Here is a 26689-nt window from a genome sequence, read left to right as displayed (position 1 = left end):
TACTGAATCAAGTCAGAATGCATAGATAATAAAAAATACATAGGTTTTGTACAAGGGATGCCTATGTGCACAACATGCCCTTAGTGACTATTTTAACAAAGCACTCATTCTAAAAATACCACAGCACTCTTGTAAAACAATTCCTTGAGAAGTCCAGATTTATTTTTTTTTTGCTGCTGGGATGGCAGTAGTCTGAATGTTCCAGGGCTACTTCCAAGAGTTTACGGAACAGCAGCTTACTAACATGAAGTGAATGGCAAGAGCAGAATATAGCTCATAATATCCTGATATCCTTTCTTTCTAAATATTGGATGGTTATAGATCAAGCAGCCGTGCTTTAAAGAAAAGAGTCTAAATAGTTCCACTAGCATTCCAAGATGCATTGCTTTCAGTACTACCCTTTCTTCAGCTATATAACAATGACACGATCTCAAAAACTAAAACAAAACAAAAAATGCACCCAGAAATGTATTTAGAGACACACATATTTGAAGGTCAGGTTTAAAAACAAAACCAGAGTAAAACAGTCTGATCCTGACAACACTTAAGACTGCACATGTATTTGAAAAATTCTATTTATATGCATTTAGTTCTCATGAAAGGTATTGGATTACTTGTCCTAGAAATGAGAGATGAGATTTTCTAAGGAGACTATGGGAATTAGGCACTGACATTACACTTCAACTGAATGCAGGCTCCCAGCTGTTCAAGTTAAACAATATCACAGTCTTGGCAACAGTAAAGTTTCACCATAAGGGTACAGGCTTTCCTATACTCCTACGGTGAAATGCAATCCTATGTTTACGATGCAAAAAACTGTCTCCAAGAAAGCTGGTATGTTCTCACTGCACAGGATAGTGACTTTAGAGGATAGCACAACAGAATGATGTTATGCCACTCACTGCGTGGAGGAACAAGAGAAAAATCAGTCTTGGCCTCAGAAAAAATTACACTCTAAGCATTGAAAAGGATACGATAATCAGAAAATGGGCAGAAAGAGTAGCGATAGGTTTGGGAGGCAGGGTATCAGTAAAATGGGGTAGAAATAAGCTTCTGTCTTGATTAGGTGCACCGTCGGGCATGGCAGTACTAGAAGGCAACCTAGTCTGTCCTCCATAACCACTCAAATTCTCAATACAATTAGTGGAGATAAGAAAGAACTAATGTAAGTTTCAAGATTTGCTTAAATTAGGTGTCTACTCTTTCTAAAGAAAGTGTAAGTACTCAATATGAAACATCAGGAGCTCTTGTGCACTCAGGAAAAGAACACCGGTGTCCTTGACTTTCTAAAAATTAAGGCACTATCCTAGGAAGTAGAACTCCTGAGTTTTGGGTTGCCCTTATCTTGAGGAGGTCTGAATCCTGTTCTCCTGTGTCCCAGGCAAGTGTATTAGCTGGCACGGAATATCCTGCACGTACCCTTTCTTCTTGAAACTCTGCCAATGGACAGTGAGGAACCGCCAGGGGCCAACAGCAGATCTAATCCCTGTTTTCAGAACTGTTCTTCTGTTTTCAGTTATGTTCCCCATATAACTTTCCTAGCACATCCAAAGAATAGGCTCCCAAACCCCTGTTCCATGCCCTCTCAGCTGAGAATCCTGAACAATAACTAGAGTCAGGCTGCGGATGGCACTGCTGTTCTTAATTAAATGAATCCTGACTTGTCTAGTATTCAAGGCCTCTAACATACACTCAAGAATACAGGAAGGTGTACCAAAAGTCTTGAGGCAGAAGATACTCACCTCCCCAGGACAGAGACATCTGAGCATGCCTCAGTGATTTCACTTAGCTGTGCAAGAACTTGCAAACTCAACAGAGAAGGAACTGAAAAATAGAAACTGCTTTAGCAATAGCTGCTTTTGGATTGACAAGGTTTGTGGCATGATTTAGGGGATTGGGATCCTCTCTGCAAAGTTGAGCAGAAACTAGAAGTATCTGGGTACTTGATCCTACAATCTACTTGCCTAGTTTAACTTTTTTACTGTTCAGGATACAAAGTCTTGTGAAAAGTGCTGCCAACTCCCTGCCTTCCCATTTCTCTTCTAAGTAGTAAGTACTTCATGACAGGTGGAGAATCATCGCTTCACTAAGGACATGGAGGTGATGTGATTAACATCAGTGGGGCCAGGACTTTATCCACTATCTTTATTTTTGTTTTATAGTATTGACCACATGACAGTACACACTATCCAGCCAGTGAGAGCTGAGTCCCAACTGAGCTATGGAGCAGAGAGGCTTAGATGGAGAGGGGCTTAGTTATAATCCTTTCTGTTACAGTACTCCTGCCATGCTACTGGTGAACTGAAACTAAAAATGGGCACTTCAGAGCAGGGGAAAAAAAATAAAAAAAATTCTTCTGATATTATGTTGTACTGTTCTGAGTGAAAAGAGATCCAAACTTGAAGGAAGCCAGGAACAGATGTGGGTGGACAAGAACTCAGCTAGAACAAACAAATTCTATATTTGCCTTTCAGAATAACCTTCTGCAACCTAGAGCACCAATAGAGCTAGCATCACCCAGTACTGTATACTCATCTCTCACCTCTTGCACCACCACCAGGCAACACACAGCAGTTCCCAAAAGCTGCAGTCACCAGCCTTGATCGGGCTGATTGCCTGACTTGATGTTGTGCATTTATTTAAACAGAATGGATAGCAAACACCTGCTTTGCCCTTGCAAGGGCTCAGATTTAGGTCTTCCTTCTCTGGTCTGACAGAGACTTGAACAAATCTGGTACAAATTCCTTTATCTTTGAAACCTTTCTTCTACTTAAAAGTATTTTTATTGCTCCTCAAAATGACTAGATTTTAGCATACAAAAATCAATCAGCCAAATACCGTATAAGATGACTGTGCTGTAATTTATTAGTGCTGATCAAAATCTTAAAGGCTGAGTAATTAAAATTCAAATTAAAATGTGATGAAAGTCACATTTAGTCACCTAAATGAAGAGGCTGAATTCCAAATAGGTACAGAGGCACTGGACCCTATGTGAGATGAGAATTCGTGATGCTCATTATCACGAGAAACACGTAAAAGAACTCAGTATTTGTTCAAACTTTGCTTCTTTTCCTCATGTAAATACATATATCTAGATCTATGCATTATGTCACAATTCGTCAGTAAATGACCTAAAGAAAACAGAAGAAATGCCAAAGAAAGCACTTGTGGAATAATCTCTCCATAATGGGAAGCTTCTTCCTATTCACTGACCGAATAAGAAATGCCAGTGCTCTTAATCTCAGAGGTACAAATCTCTCCCAAATAATCTCTTTTCTAATGAAAAATAGAGATAGCTGGGTGTTCTCTTTCCTTAAAAATACCTTTCAAGTTTTAACTTTTAAACTGACCTGTCCTGACAACTTGCAAAACCCAGTTAATTTGGGACCCCAAAAGATTGATACATGAGCGTGTACCAACTGAAGCATGGATTCCTATGCATTCTTGCCCTGTTCACTACATCTCCCAATGCAGTCACAGCAGCTCCCCAACAAGTCCTTCAAGATACTCCCATCAGGCAAGAAAAACCAGCTCTGCTGGGTAGGGAGGCTGGAACAACACACTAGCTGGGTGCAAGAGAGAGGAATGCATGAGAGCTGAATTTTGCCTGCCTGTTCCTCACTGATTTTTTTTTTTTTTCCTCTCCTCTCCTCATCCACCTCTTTCAGGAAACATGTAGAAACTTAAATTACCTCAGCAACTACTACGGGGTGTCAGTTTTGACTGAAACTGGCCAACAGCTTAAAAGGTTATTAAAGAAACTGACAGAAGATAGATGGATAGGCTGGTACAAGTCTCAGAATAAGTTAGGGACATCAGGCTAAAAATCAATCCTCATCAACTGATTTATAAAAATTGCCTTTTTGAACTGAAGACACATCTATTTCCTGAAAAGAAAACAAATTACTAATGGCTTTTTATATGTTAAAATACCCATAGCAGATATCTCCAAAATTTGCTAATGGAAATGGTTCTCTGTATTTTACCAAGAGCTTGTTAATAAAAAGATGTATGAAATACCACATTTTTCTAATGAAAAATCATCAGAACTTAAGAATTCATTTTGATAATCACAATAACTTTTACAACTTCAAAATGATTTTAACTATTGTTTGCCCTGTAGACTATGCATGCAAAATTTCAACAGAAATGTTTTGAGGAAGCTCAGTATGGGAAGACATTCCACATGGGATTTCTAGCAGAACAAATTATGTCCTCGACTACAGCAGTTAGAGAGAATCCATAATTATCTTGAACAGGGAATTATCTTGAACAGGGATCGAAGGAGAGTGCACTGAAGTTACAAATATAAAGCTGCAAATACTATATTTTAAGCGGTACCAGCAATATCACAATGAACTAGTAGGATGATGTTCAGGCAATTTATGATGTCACCAGAACCACTTGATGTAGTTAAAGGATTATAACACAAATAATTTTACAGTATTAAGAACTGCAGAGTTTCTAGTTGTGTGTTTTTTAAATGATACCATCACTAAAAATATAAGAAGATAGCAATGCTGAAGGACATCAGAAGTATTACTTTAAAGCATTATTTAAAAATAGGCATATATGTGTATGGACTTATATTCTAGGAATCACGGTGAGTTGGGCAGTTTGCCTAAATGGAAGGAAAAACAAACCAGAACTGGACTGGAGGTCAGCTGCCCTGAGGTACAGAGCAACCTGCAGCTGTGCTACCAGTCCTGGAAGCACCAGGGAGATCTGGGCAGTCTGAGAGTCAAAAGTCACTTTGCAACCTCCTCTTTACTTCAGGAAGAATAATCAGCTTGCTCTCAGGCTATGAACAGCAGCAGCTATTTCCTATCCCTCTCAGTTCCCACTACCTTCCTATTTCAGTTCATTTACAGAAGGAGGTGGGGAAGTATCGAGGAACGTGTCCACTCCAATTCCCCAGCCCATGGGAGTGGGAGAAAGGACAAGAGCGTTGCACCAGCCTGTTTCTCCCAGCACACTAAGCCTCAGCATGTACAGCCTGTGAGGGGAAGATGAGGCGTGCCGTACAGACCTCATCTTTTCTCTGAGGATGTAAAATGAGAAGCAATAGCTTTGACCCAAGGCATCCAAGAATGCAGAACAGTCTTTTTCATATATATTTTGGATTCTGTTTTTTCCCCTTAATTGTTTATCCATTATTAAAAGAACACATTTAAAAAGAAATTAAAGCACAAAATTCAGCTACATGTAGTATGCAACAGGTTAAAGACAAAAGCTAAACAAACCAACCTAATATAATAAATAAATTCAATGAATGTTACTATCACCGCTTTTAATTTTTTTAACAGATGGAAAGGAAACTGGAAACTAAAGTGCTAACTGACCACCACCTGCCTGTGCAATATCTCTGAGATTTTTTAAAAGTGGCTTAAAAAAAAAAAAAAAAAAAAAAAAAAGAAAAGAAAAGAATAGAATAATGATAACACCAGGGCAGCACTCCATCACTTGCAATAACAAAACTGTGGGCTTTATGTTCTGGCTTTTATAAAGCAAGTCCCTAAGAAGTCTCAGCTATATCTATACCTGCTATTCAGACCTAAACAGGCCTAGCAAAACCACAAAGACCATCCCAATCAGGGACAAAACAGTCGTAACAAGCAACTTCATAAGTTACTTGGAAAATAGGCTCCTCTCCAGACTGTCTCTCTGTGAGTAAAGCCTCAAGTGAAATACAACCTGATCCATGACTTATGAGAATAGAGTATCATACAAGGGAGCCTGCAAAACGGTTTCAGGGAAGGCGAGCTGTTGTAAACCAAATGGCCTGTCCTCCCTACGCCACATTTTCCTACAGGGAACACAGCTCCTTCTCCCAGCAGCTCAGGAAAGAGAAAAGGTGACTGATGGTATGGAGAGCTGCAAGGCACACACAAACCTTGAGACAAGCTCTCCTTGTTCCCGCCAAGGCTTTTACCGGCCAAAACTAAACAGCAGTTTTGAACCTACGGGTTGTGAAGCAACATCCTGGGAACTCCGAGCTCCCAAATCTCTGATGCCTCTGTCTCCAAAGCAGATTGTCTAGAGCACTCAAGATCTCAGAGGTGGGCTTTCAGTCCGTAGGGGTTCCCCACCACACTGGGGAGAGGGTGGCCGGGAGCACCAGCCTCCCAAAACCAGGTGCTGGCTCTGCCCCAGAGCCTCAGTCCTACCATATTGCGTTGTGGCCCCTGGAGAACACCCTCCAGCCCCACTGCAAAGACGCAGGCCTGGCACATCGAGCCCATGACTTCCACTTTTGAGGCAGGGAGCCTTGTGGTGGAGGCAGAGTCTTCAGCACCTGCGTTGCCAAAGTGCCCCAATGGACCGGTCAGAACAGAAACTGGGCCAGATACTGTCACAGAGATAAGGGCAACTCTCCCGGAATGCGCAAGCGATTTAATTTAGCTTCAATAAATCAGGAGTTTCTAACAAAGCCATATTTATTTGGAAAATTGCTCACCAACACTAATGCATTAGAAGTATCTAAGTAGCAAGTTTTCTCAAACAGAAAAGCTCCGCTTTTTTCCTCTCTTTCCTACCTTTCCTTTCTATTCAACAGTGCTTTTCTTCCTCTCATTTTCATCAGCCTTTAAAGGGAAAAAGACCTTTCCCTTTCTCCCCCTTGTGCTAGGCTACACCTCTTTTCTGGAACTGCTTCTGAACTGAATTTGTGTTCTGTCACTTCCCAACATTTTAACCTGTTTTGTATGTCGCGTATGAAGAATGAAAAGGGAAGGTTGCCACAAAGTCAGCATTAATACAGAAACCTTTTTACATGGTAGTAGCCATATTGCCTGCAGAATAAAACACATGTAACACAAGCAGCTAGTGTCTATTAATCTCATTTTGAAGGCCTGTAGCACTACCAAAATATTTTCAGATTGCAAACTACCAGCCAGGTAGTTAGCTGGTAGTTAGCAATAATAATAATTCCTTGTAGATTTGACCACCCCCAAAGATAGCTTTGGCCCTTTTATAATGACTGGATTGGGGATTAAGGAATGGTAAAAGAAACAAACACGTTAGTTTTTATTCTGTGTTAACAGGCAGGAGCGAAGAAAACATATACAGTCACTTTAGTCTGTTTTTTTAAATTACTTTTTACCTAAAAGGGTCATATTAATTAAGCTATGATGCCCATGATTATTTTTAGATCAAATTATTCCAACAAATGAAAGTTTATTTGTAGACATAAAAGATCTTCACTGTACATTTTTATCAGAAGCACTGTAAGAACAGGAAATTACAAGTCTTTTTTGTTACTAAAAGCTATATTAAGACCACAGCCTTGCCATTCATCTTGAGGTTAGTACTAAAATTTTATTTACTATCAAAATACAACCTACTTAAGATTATTTTAGTTTGAAATATATGCTGGCTTTCCAGATTTATAAACATTAATTAACTATGTATTAAATATAAATATAGGCATATTTATTATAACTTATTTATGCTCCTTAGAAAGAGGAATAGATAAGACAGTGATGATTGCACGTCATAGCCAAAAAGAAGTGTGAGGATAGGGAGAAGATAAAAAGTGATAATAGAAGACATTAGTTACATTAATCTGTCCACTGCATGAAGTGGTTTGGGGTTAAGTGTGTTGGACTCCGATTCCAAAAAAAAAAAAAAGAGCATCAGTACAGCAGGGGAGAGGCTACATAAGAAGTTTAGGGACAAAGCCCAAATTGAACAGCAAGGGGGAGACAGTAACTACCAAAAGAAATCAGGAACCTGAGAATGTTTTTGCAGAACTTAAATCAAAGTGTGGAGAGACTGATAGAGCACTGAGCTAGGGTCACGACAGGCTGCAACAGAGAGAAGCTGTCAAAAGTTAAAACTACATAGAAATTATTACATTGATATCAAAATGGCTGCATGTCTCAGTAACATTAAACTCAGTGGTCACCCCTGAGTAATTTAGCATGGCATTTAGGCTTAAATACATCACTTAAAAGTTATACTTCAAAGGACTCAACACAAAATGAAGCTAGAATAGTATTATCAATGCTTGCAATTGCATGACTGGTTTAAAGATACTTGGGTGGATCCTTAAAGTGCCAAGTCCACTGGTTCAGTGTTAGCATTGGAATCACAGATTCACTGAATTAAAAAGGCAATTTTTAATTCCTCTTACTTAGAGTGGCCACAGGGAAAAAATTGGAAAGCAGAAATAAATAAAGAAATAGAAATAAGAAAAAAAAAAACCCCACCAACAAAAGAAGCTTGAGTTACCAATGCTCATGGAATTATTGATGGATTTCTATATCATAAGGAGTAAGTATTATTCATTAAGATAAACAAAAATCCGTATTACCCTTCTACCAAATAGAGTGCATTTACTATGCTATTAATTAAAAATATGGAAAGCAAAGGACTTCACAAAGTGACTATACTATTGCATGCTGTGCAAAAGCCTCTTAACAGGGTAATTTCATTGTGGACCATAGTCATCAAGTCTACATACAGCAATATATTTGTATGTGCGTGTACCTATATGTCTTTTTTTTTTAAGAAACGATCATGTTTTCTAATAAGCATACATTCTCTTAAGCAGTCCATGCAGTGACATTGGCATCTGGCAGGGAGGACAGGGAGAGCTAAAAGAGAGGGAGTTTAAGTTCTTTTGTACGGAGCCACCAACACGATTCTCCAAAATTGCAGAGACAGGATTTCTCAGTCAGTGCAGACAGCATGCACATTTCTCAGCAAGGGCCGTATCATTATTTTTGTGCTCTCTGGTCCTACAAATTTCTGAATGTTAGGAGCTACATCTGGAGTCAAGTTTCTTGGTTAACATGATAGCTGATCTGTATTTTGCACTATCACATTGCATATTTTTATTCTGAGTTGACCACATGAACTATTTGCTATAACTTAGGTGAATATAAAAAGTTTTATTAAGCAACAGAAACATGATAAAGGGAATAATACTAACCACTGTTTTGCATGCCACGTATTCACTAGAATAATTAAAGTGGTTTTGTGGCTATATCTAAATTTTATCTCAGATTATTTTTCTTTTATAGACTTAAATGCTACAGCATATTTCATTCCAGATTAATAGAAATATTCCCAAATATTTTATCTGAATATTTATTAAAAACTAAGGGCTGAATAATATTCTGAGGAGTTTGCATCTGGGAACTATGCCCATGCACTGACAGAATTTCTCTCCAAGCTTCTATCTTCATTTGTTTATAAGTCTGCTAGCACAAAGCACTGGATATCCTCAACTCCTGCTGCTGATCACAACAGAAGCTTAAGTGCTTCCTGAAGGCTCAGTTTGCTCTATTACATAGATGCATTATTGTCCTTAGCAACTTCTTATTAGTACAAAGCATATGCACTTTTTTTGCCTAATTCTGCCTTTTTGATATATATAAAAAAGTGTTTTTCCATAGTGCAGTGGTGGTTGCCACTTGGAGTCCTCATCAGCCTAATGTTCCATACAGTTGCATAACCTAGTTATTTCCCATACATGCATATTAAATTTCACTGGTTACAAAGAGCATATTAATGTTAACGTTTTAATGATAAATACACTGTTTCATCATTTTATGTAGAAGTCGCCTTAACAGCCTTTCAGTTTTGCTATGAATAAGTACATATTGTTACCTCAGCATTTAAAGTAGTCCCTAGTTATCCCTGATATAACGAGGGAATAGCGCACAGCTGATGAAATCATACCAAGACAACTAAAGGTTATTAAATTCACCAAAATATACAGAGAGAAAACACTTACTTTGCACATTCTTATGACTTAGGTGCAAATCCTAGAGTGTATTATAAACTGGTCTTTACAACCTATGAACAGATACTATAAGTCAGATGGAAATAGGAACTCCCTAGGGATGCTGTCCAAAAAAAGAAAAGTAGCCCCTGTGGAGTCACTCCCCCTAAGTCATGCTGCTGCTGCTGCTGAAAATACGCAATGAATCCTTCTGCAGTTGGAATTTCAGATGCCATAATCCCTTACAGAATGTTGTCTAATTATTTTATTATGCATAATAAATGTAAAATATTTATTTTAGTTTACATAATTATATTAAAAATGTATGCTATTTATTCTCAGTCTTGTAAGACATCCTTCACAAGTCATGTACTTTATAGAAAGGTGCATTTACAGAATTAATGCTGTTTTGTTGGCCTCGCTGTTTGTTTTATACAGCTTCTAAACCCTCTTATCTATGGCTGCAGAACATCACCAATCCCCTGGACGTTGTCCTCCGTTCCCTCCTTCCCCTTACCCCCATGGGTACTCTATGAAAAATGAACCATACAGTGGAATCCCAGAGAAATGAGAGTCATTTTGTTTAATTACAGCACAGGGATGGCACAAAGTACATTAACATTATACCTGTCCCACACTCTCTCGGTCAAAGTTGTAGCAATAGCGTTTCTGTATCACAAAATTGTGCCAGTGCTCCTCCTGAGCCCTGAACTCCAACAAATTTGACTACGTGAGAAAAGCAGGGCTCTGCCTTTTGCCCCCCTCCACTGCAAACCAATGTAATCCAGATCCATTTTACACTGAAACATCCCCCTCACACACACACCATGAACATAAATTATTACTTGCCTGAGAAGCTCTGATAGTTACATGGAAAGTCAGTACCAATGGGAGTTGAATTTAAAGCCTAACATATGACTAAAATGAGATTCCTAATTCTTTACTTTAGATGCATGCACAAAAACAGTTCAGTTTGTGAAGATGCTATATGTCTACTTCTTTCATTGACATCATCAGACTTATGGGAGTTCAGCACTTCTGAAATCAGGTTAAATACAGGTGCCTAAATATCTTGCAGGTTTAGAAAGTCTGGCCACAGACTGCACAACTGACAGATTTAGAAATCAGTTGAAGTTCACAGGCGTTGTTTGGTTTCAGGAGCTTATATGGCTCTTTACCACTGACTATGCCCATTACCGAATGCAAACAGCATCATTGTCAGTATAACTCTAGGATTGTGTAATCTGGAAAGTTCAGCCACATAACACATCTTTTTTAAATGACTAAGAAATATAAAATAAGCGTTGCATATGTAATGGTGGTGTAGGGCCCTATGAGACCAATTCTGTATTATAAAATTAAGTTGAACATTAATTAGGACTGAATGAATACTTTTGTATGACAAAGTGCACTGACTTAAGAATGAAGAGACATGCTATGTGATTTGAAAAAGTAAATGCAAAGGAAAATTGTGCATATTTTTATCTAAATAGGGCAAACCTAAACTGAAAACACAAATGTGAAAAAATATAACCAAAACATTTAACAAGCAAATTTTTATATTTACAAATATATATTTTTCTTCCTTCCAGAGGAATTAGATTTTAAAAACTAGACTGAAAATATAATTTCAAATTATAATCAATATTAGAAGTGGCATATTGCTACACAGAAAAGCAGATGTTCATTTCTTTGTTATCAATATACAAAAGATTTAGACAAAAAAAAATCAAGCAGTCACAGTACAAAAAGTAGGTATGGAAGGTAACATTTTTGCAAGAATATTTAAGTATCACCCTAAACACAGATTATAAAAGCAACTTGGTAAGCAAGTAAGGTAAGTAAGCAAAATCTCCCATTTTCTTTTGGGGAATATGAACATTATTAAGAATATATAATTTGTGAGCTAAAAAAATGCTAGCTTAGTTTATTATTCACTTCAGAAAACCACATCCATTCATGCCTTTTCCTAGTTAAGAAAAGAATTTCTCATGCTGTGGTTTATATAGGGAAAAAATTCCCTTTTCTGGTCCATGCAGCCAAAATCATTCTTTTTCCCATAGTATCTTGCAGCCTATCTCACTTCAGTTTTTGCTGCTAAATGGGGGGGGAAGAGTTCTAGGTGCCTGCCCAGTCACAGGTGATCCAGATTTTCATAACAGTTCCTAAACTCAGATTAATTTCTTTTAATTGCCTTACTTTCTGTACTTCTAGCCAGGGTTAGCTGGCCTTTCACTCACTAGACTGGCAAGAGTTTTTGCAGGATGATTGTTCACAATTTCCTCCTGAGGAATTAAAAAGCTTGAAATCGGGAATCTCTATGAACCCTCTGAGCGCTGATGAGCTGAACAGGAATAATTAAAATACCTTGTATTTAGACACTCTTTTAATTCAAGCATCTCAAACTACTTGATAGAGTGATCATTTCACCTATCGGTGAAAGGAGACTTTATGGTAGCACTAACAATACTCTACTCCATATCCATACACAAAATGAGGAATATTCACCTCGCTGAAACTACAAGGGTCATTAAAGAGTCTGCAGTTGCCAAGCAACACTAAACAGCAACATCTGAAATAGTCTGGATGAACTTAGAGTGCAAGGGCTGAGCTGAAAGCACCACAGTGAGAACTCAAGGACTAGACATGGGGGTGAATTTTATCACTAGGGTCAGCAGATTTTAAAATCTTGATTTTATGTTTTCTGTAGGTGACACTCACAAGAGCACACATTCTGCTGAACTGGTGCAAAGGACATTATTTACAGAGTTGCTAATACCTTTCCATGAAAAGACATAGCACTGGGTGAGTTGACAAGGAGGAAACGTGATTCCCTTAAAATTAAACTTTAAAACAAAAAAAAAAGAAAAAAAAAGAAAAAAAAAGAAAAAAAAAGAGAGAGGTGGATAGAGAGCAAAAAATACACTTGCCAACAAGGCTGGCTAATATCGCAGGACTGTGGAAACTGGCAGGCACAAGCTGGACTGCTGGGCTAATAAATACAGCAGCCCCTCTTCTGACTCCTATGCAGCTACACCGAGTGCCTCACTGCCTCTATGAACTTGCAGCAGCAGCACAGCTCTGATTCCTGCACCCCTGCCAGATGTTTTTCAGCTGAGCTCAGAACAATTTCCTGCAGAATCAAAGCTTCATCAGCTGGTATCTGTAGACATCAACCTCCAAAGATTAGGTCAAAATTGGCCTGCAAGGGATGGAAACTAATGTCCTATTACCATGAAACATTTCTTTTTCAATAATATAGAAGCAGGGGATGTTCAGAGATTTCTTGTTAATCCTGATGAAATAAGCTATATGTTTGCTTCTTTTCTAATAACCTCCAATATAATAAAATACTAGTAAAAACCTTGTCAGTTCTTGGAATCCCATACAGAAAACTGTCCATCCAAAGAAAAATGATCTCCCGTTCTTCACTAAACAGAGCATTAAAGTTACTTGTTTTGTCATACTGAGTGAGGGAATTGCATCCACTCACTGCGTGTGTATAACAAATCCCAAACTGCAAACTGATTCACATCTACAGCGCTCCCAGTCTCCAGGGTCTTCAAGCCAGGAATTCAAACCCACTGTAACCCACCTCTCATTACATAGTTCCGTAATAAGACTATTCCTTCTAATTGGGATGATTCATTAAAGAGGATGACCACAAGATTAAGCCTCCTCAAACACGCAGCACCAAAGAGAACACTCCTTTTTACCTTCATTGCAGAACATCATGTCATGCTATTGCTTATATGCTCTTACTTCACTCAACACAGACCTTTAAATGTAAGCACTCTGACAAACACAAAATCACCTCTTTTTCTTAGATGACTTACTGAAGCTGACAGAAATGCTTCTATGTGAAAAAAAAAAAAAAAAAAAAAAAGAGAGAAAAAAAAGCAGGGGGACCCTTAACGTCGCAGCACAGAAATGGAAGCTCCCCCCCGAGGTTATCAAATTCAGTTCTCTGCAGTTCTAGGCAGTAATTTAATGAGTGCTCAACAGAGAAAAGTTCACAGAACATTTACATCACATGCACAAACCAATGCAACAAAAATGTTTGTACAGAAACTGCATGATCACTGCAGAAGCTTTCTGTACAGGAGCTTTCAGTAAAGTAGCTCGTAAATAGCGTGAAACCAGGTATTATGAGAGCAGCTAGGCTTTGTTACATATTCTTGTTTTAGGAAACTACATTAAAACTTACAGTAAAAGAACATTACAGTTGTATGCTCAGCATTAAAAGAAAATAAAAAATGCTATAGTAGTATAATCAAATGTTTAACTTTCTCCTCTTGCGTGCATGCATCACAGCACATGCATCTAATTACATAATCATATGCCATTTATCAAATATAATACTGATTTTTTTAAAAACTTTTTGAACATCAACTCTTGCAAATTGCTCATGAAAAACTTCTATAGATTCCTTTATAGTACACATAGACTAGCCATCTCACTGCAAGGTTTTAAAAGTATTCAAGATTGTAGAAGTATGTTTAAGAAGAGTAAAGAATAATTTAAGAAGCACTATGAGATCATTTAATAAGTGGTCTAAAATGAACAAAAGACACACGGGATGAGCACCAAAAGGAATCTTAACTGTCCATTCGTGTGATTTTTGAGAATATAATCCACTGCCCTAAGGTTTTAGTGGTGCAACATGGGAGACTTTGCCATGCAACCAACCCTATGGCCAAATCTCATCCAAATACCCTGGCTGGCAAGGAGAAGGAAAACTGGAGCAGAAAAACAAGAGTCTGCAGCAATGTAACTAGTTCCAGTTGCTTCTCATTCTAATAAGTGTCTAGTGAGTATTTAGGCTGCTAAGCCTTTTAGGGGACTTTTCCTTTCTTGGTGAAATGGTTGCAACTCAACCGAGAAAAATTTCAAAACTGCAACTGATTTGAAAAGGCGATGCAGATAAGCAGCCTCACCATGGAGAATTCTAACAGACACTAGAGCAGCTGTGAAACAAACACTCAACATTAGCACTGCAGTGTTACCACTAAAAGGTTTCCCATCATTTGTTTTTCTTTATAAAGTAATACCTAAATACTGAAGACTAAGTTTTTAAATTTAGCTCTTAATTTAATATGCAATTACTGCTGCCCTGATGGTGTTTTAATGGCAATATATTTTTATTGGTGACTTCAAATGAACCTCGTCTGATCACCTTAACCCTTCTCTCATCATGCTTTAGTTAATGACTCATTACCTGTAGTCACACCAGGGACATCTGTAAGGCTTTTCTCCAGTATGGACACGCTTATGTCGTGTCAGATGTGATTGCGTCGTGGAAGCAAAGTTACACTCATCACATTTGAATGGTTTCTCTCCTAGAAGGTGACAAGAGAAGATGTGCGTTATCAGTTTTCATCAACAGAAAAAGGAAGACAAGTCTAAATTTCTGGCATATCCCTTGAGACAGATTTTAGTCCATGTATATAAAACAACCGCAAATACAAAGTAAATTTCCAAATACGTGTATTAATTGCAAAATACTATTCTCACTATGACACATATACACATCAGTAGCCAACTGACCTCCCATGTTGGTGTTACACAGCAGCAAAGAGGAGAAAGAACCATACTGAAACAGAGTAACCTTGTAACTGGGCCTTCTTTCATGAAAATATCATCACCAGGTGACAGGCATTCCTCACCCTACACCTGCTGAAGTTGGGCCCGTGAACAGCCCTGAAAGCAATACTGGTGGAGACAGAAGGTGAGAAATCAGTCTGAAGCTTGTATTCAGTGCCTGCTCAGAAAGGAGCATCTCCAGAAGGAAAGCATCTTTGGTTTTGTTCCTGGTCCTGGATTTTTCATCTTATCCATTAAATAACACACATAAACCAGGACAGAGAACATGAACCAGAACTCAGTGCTCCATTCCCCCTCTCTTGCCTGCTATCCTTCTGCCCTTGTGAATCTTTTCTGAACAGTGGGCCAATTTCAGCAGAGGGACTTGAAAAGTTAGTGAACCTGCCCCCCCAAACAACCACCAAACCTAGACTAGAACAATATATTTTCAGAAGACTAGAAGACCAAATAAAATTCAGTCTGCTGAATGTGCAACTGCACTGAAAATTTCTGGAGGACTACTAATCGAAGATAGATAAAAATCTCTAGCTTATAAATTATTATGTGAAAAGACTACTTTTTGTTGCAGCAGAAGGGCCCACCCCTTAAAAGACACTAAGACAAAATCTCATGACAGATACACATACTGCAACGCCTAACTAAAACACCTGCATCCCATTTTTCCAACTGGTTGTTCCAGAAATATTCTGTGTGGCTTACAGGCACATGTAATTACCATTTAGGGAGGAAACGGGTTTCTTTTTGTATGCAGAAGACAAAAGGCAGCTCCTAACTTAGGTGATCTTGGCTGCATCGTGCAAGCCTTCAGAAGTATTTATCTGAAAGACTACATAAGGAATCAACATCCCTAACTTAAGAAGTCTGAATAAAAGTGCTAGGGATGGACACATACCTTGTAGACTGTTCAGAGGTCTAGAATCAGCAGTTTCAAAATTGAACCCTAAGCCTCTTAGCTGGTACAATTTGCAGTTTTTCAGACTGACAGGAGACACACCACCAGCAGAAGACACATCAGTAGCAAAAGGCCACTCCCAAGCGGCTGTACCTCCAAGCCGATTTTTCAAGCTTGCTTAAAGCGTAAGACACTCAAGACTTCCAAAGAGACTTTGCCAGAGTTCTGAGAAGAAAGAGAAATCTGCATTTTTCATTCTTGGAGACTCTTGGGTTTGTTTTTTTTTCCTCCCAAGTGGAAAAGAAATGCAAGGTCCTCAGGCCTGAAAAGCCCGTAATGCTGTACGGAAGGACAACAGAGCAGCTTCTGAAAGCTCCATAAAGAGTTGGAATAATTGCTTTCAGCAGCTGCTGGAGAGAATACCAGCCACTATTTTTCATTTATTGTTTCATGGGACAAGGAAAGGTGAAGGGGCAGGACACAATGCGGAATCCTCTATGCTGGACAAATTGAGACTGCTAGAAAGTATGTCTTTCCTGCCCCAAATGGGGTTTTCTTGTCAGACACTGACTCTCTGCTCTGGAGAAGCTGATTCTCCCAGCAGCTTGAATGGTACTGGCTGCTGCTTCAATTAAACTCTCTGGGAGGCCATAGACTCCCTAGCAACGTAACCTGTTCTTGAACTGAAGATTTCCTGTGCCTGATTTATTTTATCTTCTAGTATTAAAGAAGATAGCAACATTTTCAAGCCTAAGTAGTAAAGCCACAGGTATTTTAGATAACATACATACTTATTTTAACTGCTTTCATTTAAAATGCATTAGAACCTTGCCAACTTGCCCCCTTGTAAAAAAAAAAAAAAAAAAAGCAGATCTGAACTGAATGGAGATTTTTAGTTTGCCATTCAGGGGAGGATGGATCAGGTAAAGGTCTGCTGCTGTGCTGGGGCAGGGCCAGCGGGGCTGACAGACGAGCGAGGGCCCGTGGAAGCCAGGAGGGCTTGCAAATTCCATCGTGAGCAAAAGAAAAATGATAATCCTTGCCCACTGCCCCAGGAAGTTTCTCCTTAGGAAATCCTTGTGGCTAACTGCTCCTGTCAAGTGGACTATGTGTAAATCTCACCTGACAGAAAATACATCACAGCAGCACCACACAACAAAAGCCAACTAAACTGGGAGGAAAAAAGACAGCCTAGCATGGCTTGTAATTCTTAGCAGCTGCATGTGGGAAAAAGTTTTTTTTTTTTTTGTGGAAAATTAACCAGTTTGATAAGTACAGTTGAAAAACTCTAACAGAAGACTAGGTATTTCTTTGGGTTGAGGGGTGTTGAAGACTGTATTAGCTGTAGCAGCAGTACTTTTATTTATTTGTTTATTTAAGTTTTCCACAGACCTACTCATGTAAGTATTTTTTGTCTCCTTATCTTTGGACCAGAATGTGCCAGCCTTTGTGCCCCAATTTTCCTTCCGCCTGACATTTCAAGCAATGAACTTAATTTTATTTTTATACGGGCTGCTATTAAATATTCCAGAAGGATGCTCCCTTACCCCTAGTAAAGAATTTAATTCATACAAAATTAAAATAACACAAATCAAGAAAGCAATATTGACAGCATTTTTTAAACAACACTATGTAATAACTATAAAATAGTGTATCCAGAAATGTGTAAGGATGAAGTCTACATATTTAAAGATTAATAAAGGTAAAAAAACCCAAACCGACCTCCCCCAGCCACCTTACTATTATAAAAGACTTGTCTGTGCCTCACCACCTCTAACTATATCAATAACAAACCACACAAAAAAGAAGGATAGGTGCCCCCAAATGACCCAATGGCCAACAAGCTCCATGGGGGCAAAAAAAGGAAGGACACAAGTTCCAAGATCAAGGACCTACTATCTTGGGGGGGGGGGGGGGGGGGGGGAGTGTGTATTTTGTTTTTAACACAAACACTTTCAAAAAGCTGCTTCCTAACCACAGGACCACAAAAGAAGAAATGATTTTGGTTTTTTGGCAATACTGCAAGCAACTTCTGAAATGCATCAGTTGTTTACAGTACCTGACATGGAAAATTTTAGCTCCAACAATCAATGTTTCAGAAAGCAACTGATAAAAGGGTCAGATCATGGGGTACACCAGTCTGTACGAAAGCAGTTATTAAGCCTGCTGCTAACCAGTTAGCCTCGTCAGCTCTACCCATTTTGCTCTTCTTAAACCATCATGACTAAGGCTTTCTTTTCCTCTTGCCTCTCCAAATTCTGCACTGATTTCTTTTAGCATCTATCTTAGCTTTTCTCCCCATCCTAAATTACAACTTTCTTTTGCTTTTCTTCTTCCTTTTTTCTCTGATTTTACCTCTTTTGAGTTCTCTGTCTTTGATGATGAGCTTTTTAGGACACAGAGCATACCTTACCGCAATCATAAATTTCTCTGTGCAGTTACATACTTAACGTGTACTTTTTAAAGTGAAACAACACAATAACAAAACCTGTAAGTCTTGGTGATAGATGTTGATTTGTGGATGGAAAGTGAAATTTTTAATCATGACCAGAAGTGTCCAGACAATTTCTACTTACAGATTACATACAGCATTTTTATAAACATGCTACTGAGGATCTAGCTTTCATATAAATTAAGGAAAAAAATAAAAATCATAGTGCCTTCAATTTGGAAGTCTTGAGCAACTAATCAGAATCTTAGTAAGATGGAAAAAATCTTACCCCACTTGTCTCAACAGGAAACTATTGCTTTTAGACCTATTTGTCTTTCACATGATGTGTTGAGCAGCACAGAAAGAATCCTGTAAGTTTTGTGTGACCTAAGGAATGAGAAGACCACAAAATGCAGCCATCTGCTTACATGTTACAGAATTTTTTCTTAATTCCAACACTCTCTAGTGTTTGTTAAGGCTGTTCCCTGGAGAGGCAGTTACAGGCTTGCTAACGAAGCCTGAAGTAAATTCTGTTTGCTTTTAGTCTGGTCAACTTTTTTGCATCTAAGTACATAAGTACATCCTTGATCCCTCGCTTTCTTATGAGAAACCCTGTAGATGCCATAGGTTTTCTCTTTCATAGCAAAAAACAATTGACATTTGTATGCTCAGAAATGGGAGGAAAACTGGTCCACTAGACAATTTCTCTTAGGTAGAGACAAAGTTTTAAGATAGCTAGGTTTTTGGTGTAATTTCTGGCCAAAGGTTTGCTATAACCAAGTTTCACACTCTGCTGCAAATGTTGGCATAAATGGAAAAGGAAAAACAACACAGTTCCTCTTCAAATTCCACCTCTCCTCTTGCTGAAAAGAGCAGTAAGTCTTCTTACTGTGCTACATTTTCTGTGGTATTCAACATTATAATTTTTTTAAGCTGTGGTGGGGAAGTTGAAGGGAAGAGGCTACATTATACATTAAATTCAATGCCGAGTAATGTAACTACACATTAAAGTCAAAGAGCAGTTCACATGAGAAATAGAAACACAAAGTGAGTCACTCATCTGGATAAAAACACATATATTATTAAATTTTCTTTCTTTATTACATTGACCTATAAATGTCTTGAGAAGTGCAAGACTGAAATGAGTGAGCAGAAGCAATCACACAAACAGAGATCTGTACAATGTAAGCTACCATCTTCAAAAATTCATTAAAATATTTGAACAAAGACACAATCTTCTTAAGCAGTTCCACAGGTTCAGGGTAACTGTCATAGAACTTCTGTGCACAGTAAGTGTACTTACCCTGTAACGCTCTACTACTGTAATGTACTTCTATGATCCCCAGGAAGATTCCACCACAACCAATACACGAGAAGCAAATGTAGACTGTCATTGTGTAGAAGATAAGGTCTGGGTTTTTACAGTTTGAAGGAGGACTAACCAACATTAAAAAAGGAATTTCATGCAAGAGAACACAGGCTGTGACTGATCAGCATTGTTGCATTGAGTCAGCTGCTACTGCACAAAATGGAAGTTTACTGGGAAACATGTGGAGGAAGGGAAAACTAGAATGAAACCAAAAGGCAGATGAACAAAGGAGGAGAGCAGAATGACAACAACATTAAAAAAAAAAAGTACATTTTAAAATTAAGAAGTGATTTTGTGTTTTCATTTCAAGCCAGAAATAATTACCCTTGCTTATTTTTTCTCTGTTATGTCATTTCCTAGTTGATCACAATTAAGGCAAAATATTTAGATTATGTGATATTATATGTTTCTTTTGCATGTGTCTGCATGTTTTTGATGGCTGACTTGGAGGTTATTTACTCTTTTTTTTTGTTATAGAATTCAGGTAATCGCTTAAATTCTCTTTAGAATTCAACTAATTCTAAATTCAGCCAACACTAAAATTTGCAATATTATTTATCTTCCTATCTTCAGGCAGATCTTCTTACTGGGACAAAATATGAATCAAAAAAGTTGTTTCAGGACAACTCAAAAGATGAAAATTTTTCCTCCCCGTCACATTGAGGCACCAGAACTACAGCATATATGTTCTTGCAGTACCGCAAGCTGTCCCCTATTTACCATGCAGCACCAGCCGATATTCCAAGTGGTTCAAGTTTCTTAAGACAGTTTCTGCTCACAGCCTAGGCAGCCACAAGTGTCTATTGTAAAGCATTCGACAGAGATGTAAGTATTCTTTACAGTGTGATAAAATTCTGGTCAATTCCAAACCACTCCTGAAGTTGCTATTGCTTCAATTCACAAAACAGAAGATCGGGCCACTGATATTTACATAGCCAGTGAAAGACTTGCAGAATTTCATAGATTGATTCTTGCAGAATAGGACTGGAATAAGGTGCATTCACATCATAAAGGAAGGGTAGAGCATTTTACAAGGACAAAATCAGCCAAAGACTTAGCTTATTCTGTGTTCAAAGTATGCACTTCTCATAGGACCAGGTCAGTCATTAAGGACATAACATATGTAACACAGAATAAAAATGTCAACTGGTGAAAAACCAGGGATCTCCTGATAGGCCAAATTATTTTTTTCTACTTTACAGTTGAGAAAGCCTGTATCAAGGAAATCTGTATGGAAATGCATCATGTTTGCAAATAAATTAAGTACAAACATTTTCAAGTCTTAAAACTAACGGCTTTTTGTTTCAGTTTAACATTCCTGTACTTCTTTTCATCTAAAAACACAAAAACATACCTTGCAGGGATAACATCCTATTATACCAAACTAGTCCCTACAGTTTGCTCCATGAGTGACCAAGGGCTAGATTCTGCCAGCCTTATTCACACCAAATTACACTTTATGCTCCCTGTAATATTTCCAAAGAAATTGCATCTTTCACAAGGTAAAGGTATTTGTCCAAGTACATAAAAATAATCTCATCTAAAAAGAGAGAAACAGAGTAGGAAATACCAGAATCAAGAGCATCAAAAGTCTTAAGTGGCTGGTCCTACAGCCAGTCCTCTCTTGTGTCAAATATCTATCAGCAACTGAACATTTCTCTGGGGTGTCAGGACACCTCAGGCCTTGAGGCTGGGACGAGAGGAGGCTTGTTAAGCCGGTTAAGACTCCTCAACTACATGTGAGGATTTGCTCATTTGCCCTTGAATCAAGGGTCTCTGACAGGTGATAGAAGTAAATCTTGGATTGGAAGATGTTCTGTGTCAGCCCCCTAGACAGCTTGTATTAGAGCAGGGAATTATTTAAGCCATTTAGACTATTTTTGATACCTATCCCTTTCAAACCTGATTGTAATTTGCTTTGGCATTCTGCTCTGGGAAAATTGTGCCAACTGGGGACACAGAAGAAAAAAATCAGGTACAGAGAGGAGTGCATGCAGCTAAGGACTGAGATAAAGTTGTGCACTGGATGAAAATACAAGGGAACCCATGTAAGTGCAACAGTGCAGGAAAAGGTGGATTGTGTCATTCTCCTTGAAACAAATAGAAGCTACAGATAATTTTTCTGCTAAAGAATCATCTCTGATTGTTTGTGCCACAGAGGCAGATAAATGCCAAAAAGATAGATCCCTCTGCCTCTGAGATACTGTCCTGTATAGTATAAAGTTAATAGCAAAGTAATAACGAGCCTCCAGACCTGACATAAAATATAAAGTTATGCCTGCTAGATGCAAGCTTCATGATCTATAACCTGTGAATCCCTGTGATCATAGCACAAAAGTCTCTACCATACTGGCAAAAGAAGGGCACAATGCCATCGAAAACCTGGACAGCTTTTCACCAAGAACATATAATATTTTCAGCCTGATTTTGCACATAAACCAGGAAATAAAATATTTTTTCTATCAGCTTGTGGCCTAAACATGCCAAAATATAAATATATAACCAATGATAAGGGCTTACATTTCTGAGAAACCAGATCTGTACTCACATGATAGGTAAAGACAAGAAGGGTAAAGACAAGAATATGCATTTTTTCCACTTTTCCCTTCTGAAACGATTGTTTAGCATTTGTGTGGCTGCACTGACTATGAGTCATAGACATATGTGTGATCCCAGTGTGTCACGTGGCAGGCCAATAAAAAACAAAAGGTAGCTCCCATCCTATTGATAACAATGATTTATTTCTGCTAAAGAAAAAAATAATCATTTTGATTCTTAGCCCACATTTGGTAAACTTCAGCCAACACGTGAAAATTCTTACAAAGCTCCAGAAAAAATGGAAACCGTTAGTTACAGCTGAAGCACACAACTTCCATTCCAGTAGTTGCAATTGCTCCCGTTATCATTCAGAGAGTGTAATACTAAGAGAACTCATTATTATATTTACTAAATGCCTGTTCTTGGACACTTTAAAAATACAATATTCCTACAGGGAATGAGAACTGACTGTGGCAGTACTTTCATACAAATGCGTGTTCCTTGTTATCAGAAGAAAAATTCTGGAAGTACAATTACTAGTTAGACTTGCAAGCAAAATTTGGCCCTGCCTATTTATTTTTTTTTAAGAGTTTATCCATTTCAAGATATTGCCTGACCGGCACTGAAAACCCCACCTTTTGGAAAGCATCAGACTCTCCTCCAAATATGGTTGCTTTAATAAACTGAAAACAGGGTGGAAAGAATGGCTTCAGGTTCTCAAGAAAGAGAGTAGCTGCTCTCCAGGAAATTACGCACTTAAGGCGGTGTATGTCCTGAATCAAGATTAGTTTATTCAGGGACATAATAAAATCTCCCACTGAGATTCCTTTACAAAATCCATGGAAAATTCATGATGTAACTACAGCTTCTCATTTGTTAGCCATTTCTTTCCACTGTACATTAGACAATGGTCACTTAACTCACACAGCAATTCCTGATGATATTACATTATCCTCATGGTAGTCAGTAAAACAAAAACTACAGTGGCTTAAGCAGCAACACTTCTGTGTCTGTTTGGACAAAATCTATTCAAATAACCAAACACTTACAAGGAACTACTAAAAAGCACAATTAAATGTATTAATAAATGTTTAATACTTACACTTTTTCTGGTCTTCTGAAACTAAGAACCAATTTAATTTTATCTGATATTAAATTTTTATAACCAGGTGGTAGGAAAGCTTTACTAATTCTGGGAGAGAAATCCTGCTTTACATGCCAACCATGTGGTAACTCTTAAAGTTGCACCTATTAATTACAAACTATCTTAAAATTACAAAAGGGCAACTGAAACAACACTAGCTTTCAACTATGTCTCAGTCCAAAATAATGGATTAATCTATATGTAGTCTCTAATTTTCGCCCAGGGACATTCTAGCAGACTCTTGCAAAATCTTCACAGTAGGTAATCTATTTGGGCCTTGGAAAAAAAAAAAATTAGTAGACTTAGCATTCATTTAAAGAAGAAAGCCAGTCTTCACAATTCTACTTCCTTCAGAAAAAAACACCAAAAATAACCCCCGCTCCCTCCCAAGCAATTATTCAAACTCCCAGCTAACAGATTTGATGCAGACCTTGGGCATACCGATTTCACAAAAACAAGAAAAAGCAAAGTAAACAATGAGCCGATGTATTATTTGTGCTGTAACATGCTATTTGACTTGCGTTACTCCCTAGTGTAGAGGGACTCCCGTGCTGGAGAAAATATAGCAAAGAGTAAAGACAGCTTTACTGACCTGTGTGCTGCCGCCGATGCTTGGTGAGGGCATGACGTGTCCCGCCGGCAAAGCCACAAAGGTCACAGAGGAACGACTTCTCGCCTGTTGCAACAATAAACAGATGAGGGACTGCGGAGGTCACAGATCATTAAAACATATCTATCAAGGCTTTCAGGGTTACTAATTCCTCCAATCAAATGTTTCCATGTAAATATGTCAAATGGGAATGAAATTACCACTGCGGTTTATTGACTGTGATAAAATCTGAAAAGCACCACTGAACATAATTACATACTTGTCAGACCCATAAAAATTAGCTTTATTATCAATGGAATGGTTTTGTACAACTTCATTTCTGTTAGATGTCTTCCAGATGGGGCTGCTTTATGCACTTGAACAGTTTTTATGCATATCCTGATTTTTTACAATTCCCATACATCTGGCCTTTCTGTGCTGAGTAAAGATTGCCTGGAAAAAAAGTTAATATACTGTATATATGATTCTGCTTAAATAAAATATATTGAATTTACTAACAAATCAAGGGTACTGAGAAATTTTCAACAGACTAGACGACAGTCATCTTTAGTTACCTTTTATTTATTAATAAGTATTAAATTATTTTCTTGAATATATGGAAGAGCCTAGGCAACAATAAAAGCCACATTATTCAGTACCAGTGGCAATTCAGCACTGTTTATGTTTCTAAAGTTTTCACGACATAAAGAAAACAGGTCTGGGGATTGCTACTGAAATTGCAGCAGAACTCGTACTGTTCGTCTTCAAATGATAATTCTTCATTCCAAACCTCTGGACCAATTTGAGAGATTTTGGCAAGCTCAATACTCATTAAAAGTGCGTAAACGCTCTCTTTTTAGGTGGCTTTTTTTTAGTAAAAGCTAGGATTTTGCCCTGTTGTCTATAAATACAGTCTATCATTTCACAGCAATATTTTTACTCAGTATGTACTAACATGCACAGCAATCTCAGCCCATGAAGGCCACACAGAAGGTCATTATGAATTAATAACGCTAACCTCAGATATAGACTCCATAACCTCAGATAAGACTGAAATTTTAAAAATATTTTTTTTAAAAAGAGTCGCATTAGTCATTTGGAGCCAAATTGTCTCCTTTCGCAGCAACGTAACGGAGAGGGGGCTGGTGGGGCAACGATGCTGAATTCATTGAAACTAACAGTCTCCTTCAAATTCTTCCCCGTGGGGAAGGAAATTTAGTTTCTACAAAAGACAGCTGGGTTAAGAGGTCGGGTGTCAAATTACCAAGTCCTCCTGTGAAGACAGAGGGATGGAAACATCCACGTTGTTTATTCCCACATAACCAGGCACGCTAATACATGGACTTTCTGGAAAAGCACAGTGCCTCAGTTAACTTTGGATGCCATTAATATAAGCAAGAGACCATCTCTGAGTGGGAGCTCCCTGGAGAGACCAGCTGCCCTCTCCCACCGCTGCCTCGACGGGGGCCCCAGGGGAACCCCAGCTCCCCACCCCAGTCGCCGCAGGGCAGGAGTCCCTGGACCCCGTGCTACAAGGAGGAGAGCAATTCCTCCCAAGTTTCCAAGGCAGCCTGAACCCTGCCTCTAAAACGGGATCATAAATTCTCCATTTCAGAATAAAGCAAACGGTGAATTGTTAGTTTTCTGCGCCCAAATCTGATCACGAGAAGCGGGCTGAAATTTTACAGGATTTGGGGCTTTTTTGAAAATTTGGTCCATTGATGAGAGTATCCCAAGACATTATCTAAGGTGCAAAATAATTTCAGTACCTCCTTTTAGGATTCAGTTCTAGCCATCTGTGTTTGTAATTGAATTAAAAACAAACAAACAAACAAACAAACCCAGAAAAAGCAGAATGGAACAAAATCTGAATTTTACGGCAAAGTGTTTGCCAGTAATATTATTGCTGAGGTTATACACAGTTGTTGCAGAGATTTCTGCATAACCTCTTTTCTTTGGGTTCCCCCCCCCCCCCCCCAATCAGGATCTTCAGCATGTAGCACAATTCATCAAAATATCAAAGAAAAGGAATAGAAGGACTACACATAATGCTTAATTATAATTAAATATTAATTTAATTAATTAATTAATCAATTTTAAGTATAAATCTTTCTAACTAGCTGTAATGCCTAACACCCCAGCATAAAATTCACACTTTAAAGTTAAATGCTGTTCCATGCCTACCAAGAAATTGCTCATCATCTATATATTGTCATAAATTAGCTCATGTTGTGTTTAACATCTAGGAGCAGACTTCAGTATGGCCTGCAGCTTCATACACTAATGAGGACACAAAGTACCCATAGCATCTATGCAAGCTCACAGATTTACTGGGTAGTTTATATTTGGGCCTTTGAAACAGCTGTTTGAGCCACAGAGAAATGATTCAAAA

The 26689-nt window shown here is 38.3% G+C and overlaps 1 protein-coding gene across 1 annotated transcript in view; it reads right to left on the bottom strand.

Annotated features, from left to right (window-relative positions):
- The window catches only part of ZNF407 (zinc finger protein 407), a 349254-nt gene that overhangs the window by 115461 nt on the left and 207104 nt on the right, over window positions 1-26689 (bottom strand). Inside the window, exons 6-7 of the mRNA XM_049830283.1 lie at window positions 24301-24384; window positions 14949-15069 (exon numbers count right to left, since the gene is read on the bottom strand). Coding sequence (XP_049686240.1) covers window positions 14949-15069; window positions 24301-24384 — 205 coding nt within the window. The remainder of the gene's footprint in view (window positions 1-14948; window positions 15070-24300; window positions 24385-26689) is intronic.

Source organism: Accipiter gentilis, chromosome 27 (genome assembly GCF_929443795.1).
Source record: "Accipiter gentilis chromosome 27, bAccGen1.1, whole genome shotgun sequence".
In the NCBI taxonomy this organism is placed as follows: Eukaryota; Metazoa; Chordata; class Aves; order Accipitriformes; family Accipitridae; genus Astur; species Astur gentilis.
Note: the sequence above shows the minus strand (reverse complement) of the source record. Positions and strands in the feature narration are given on the sequence as shown.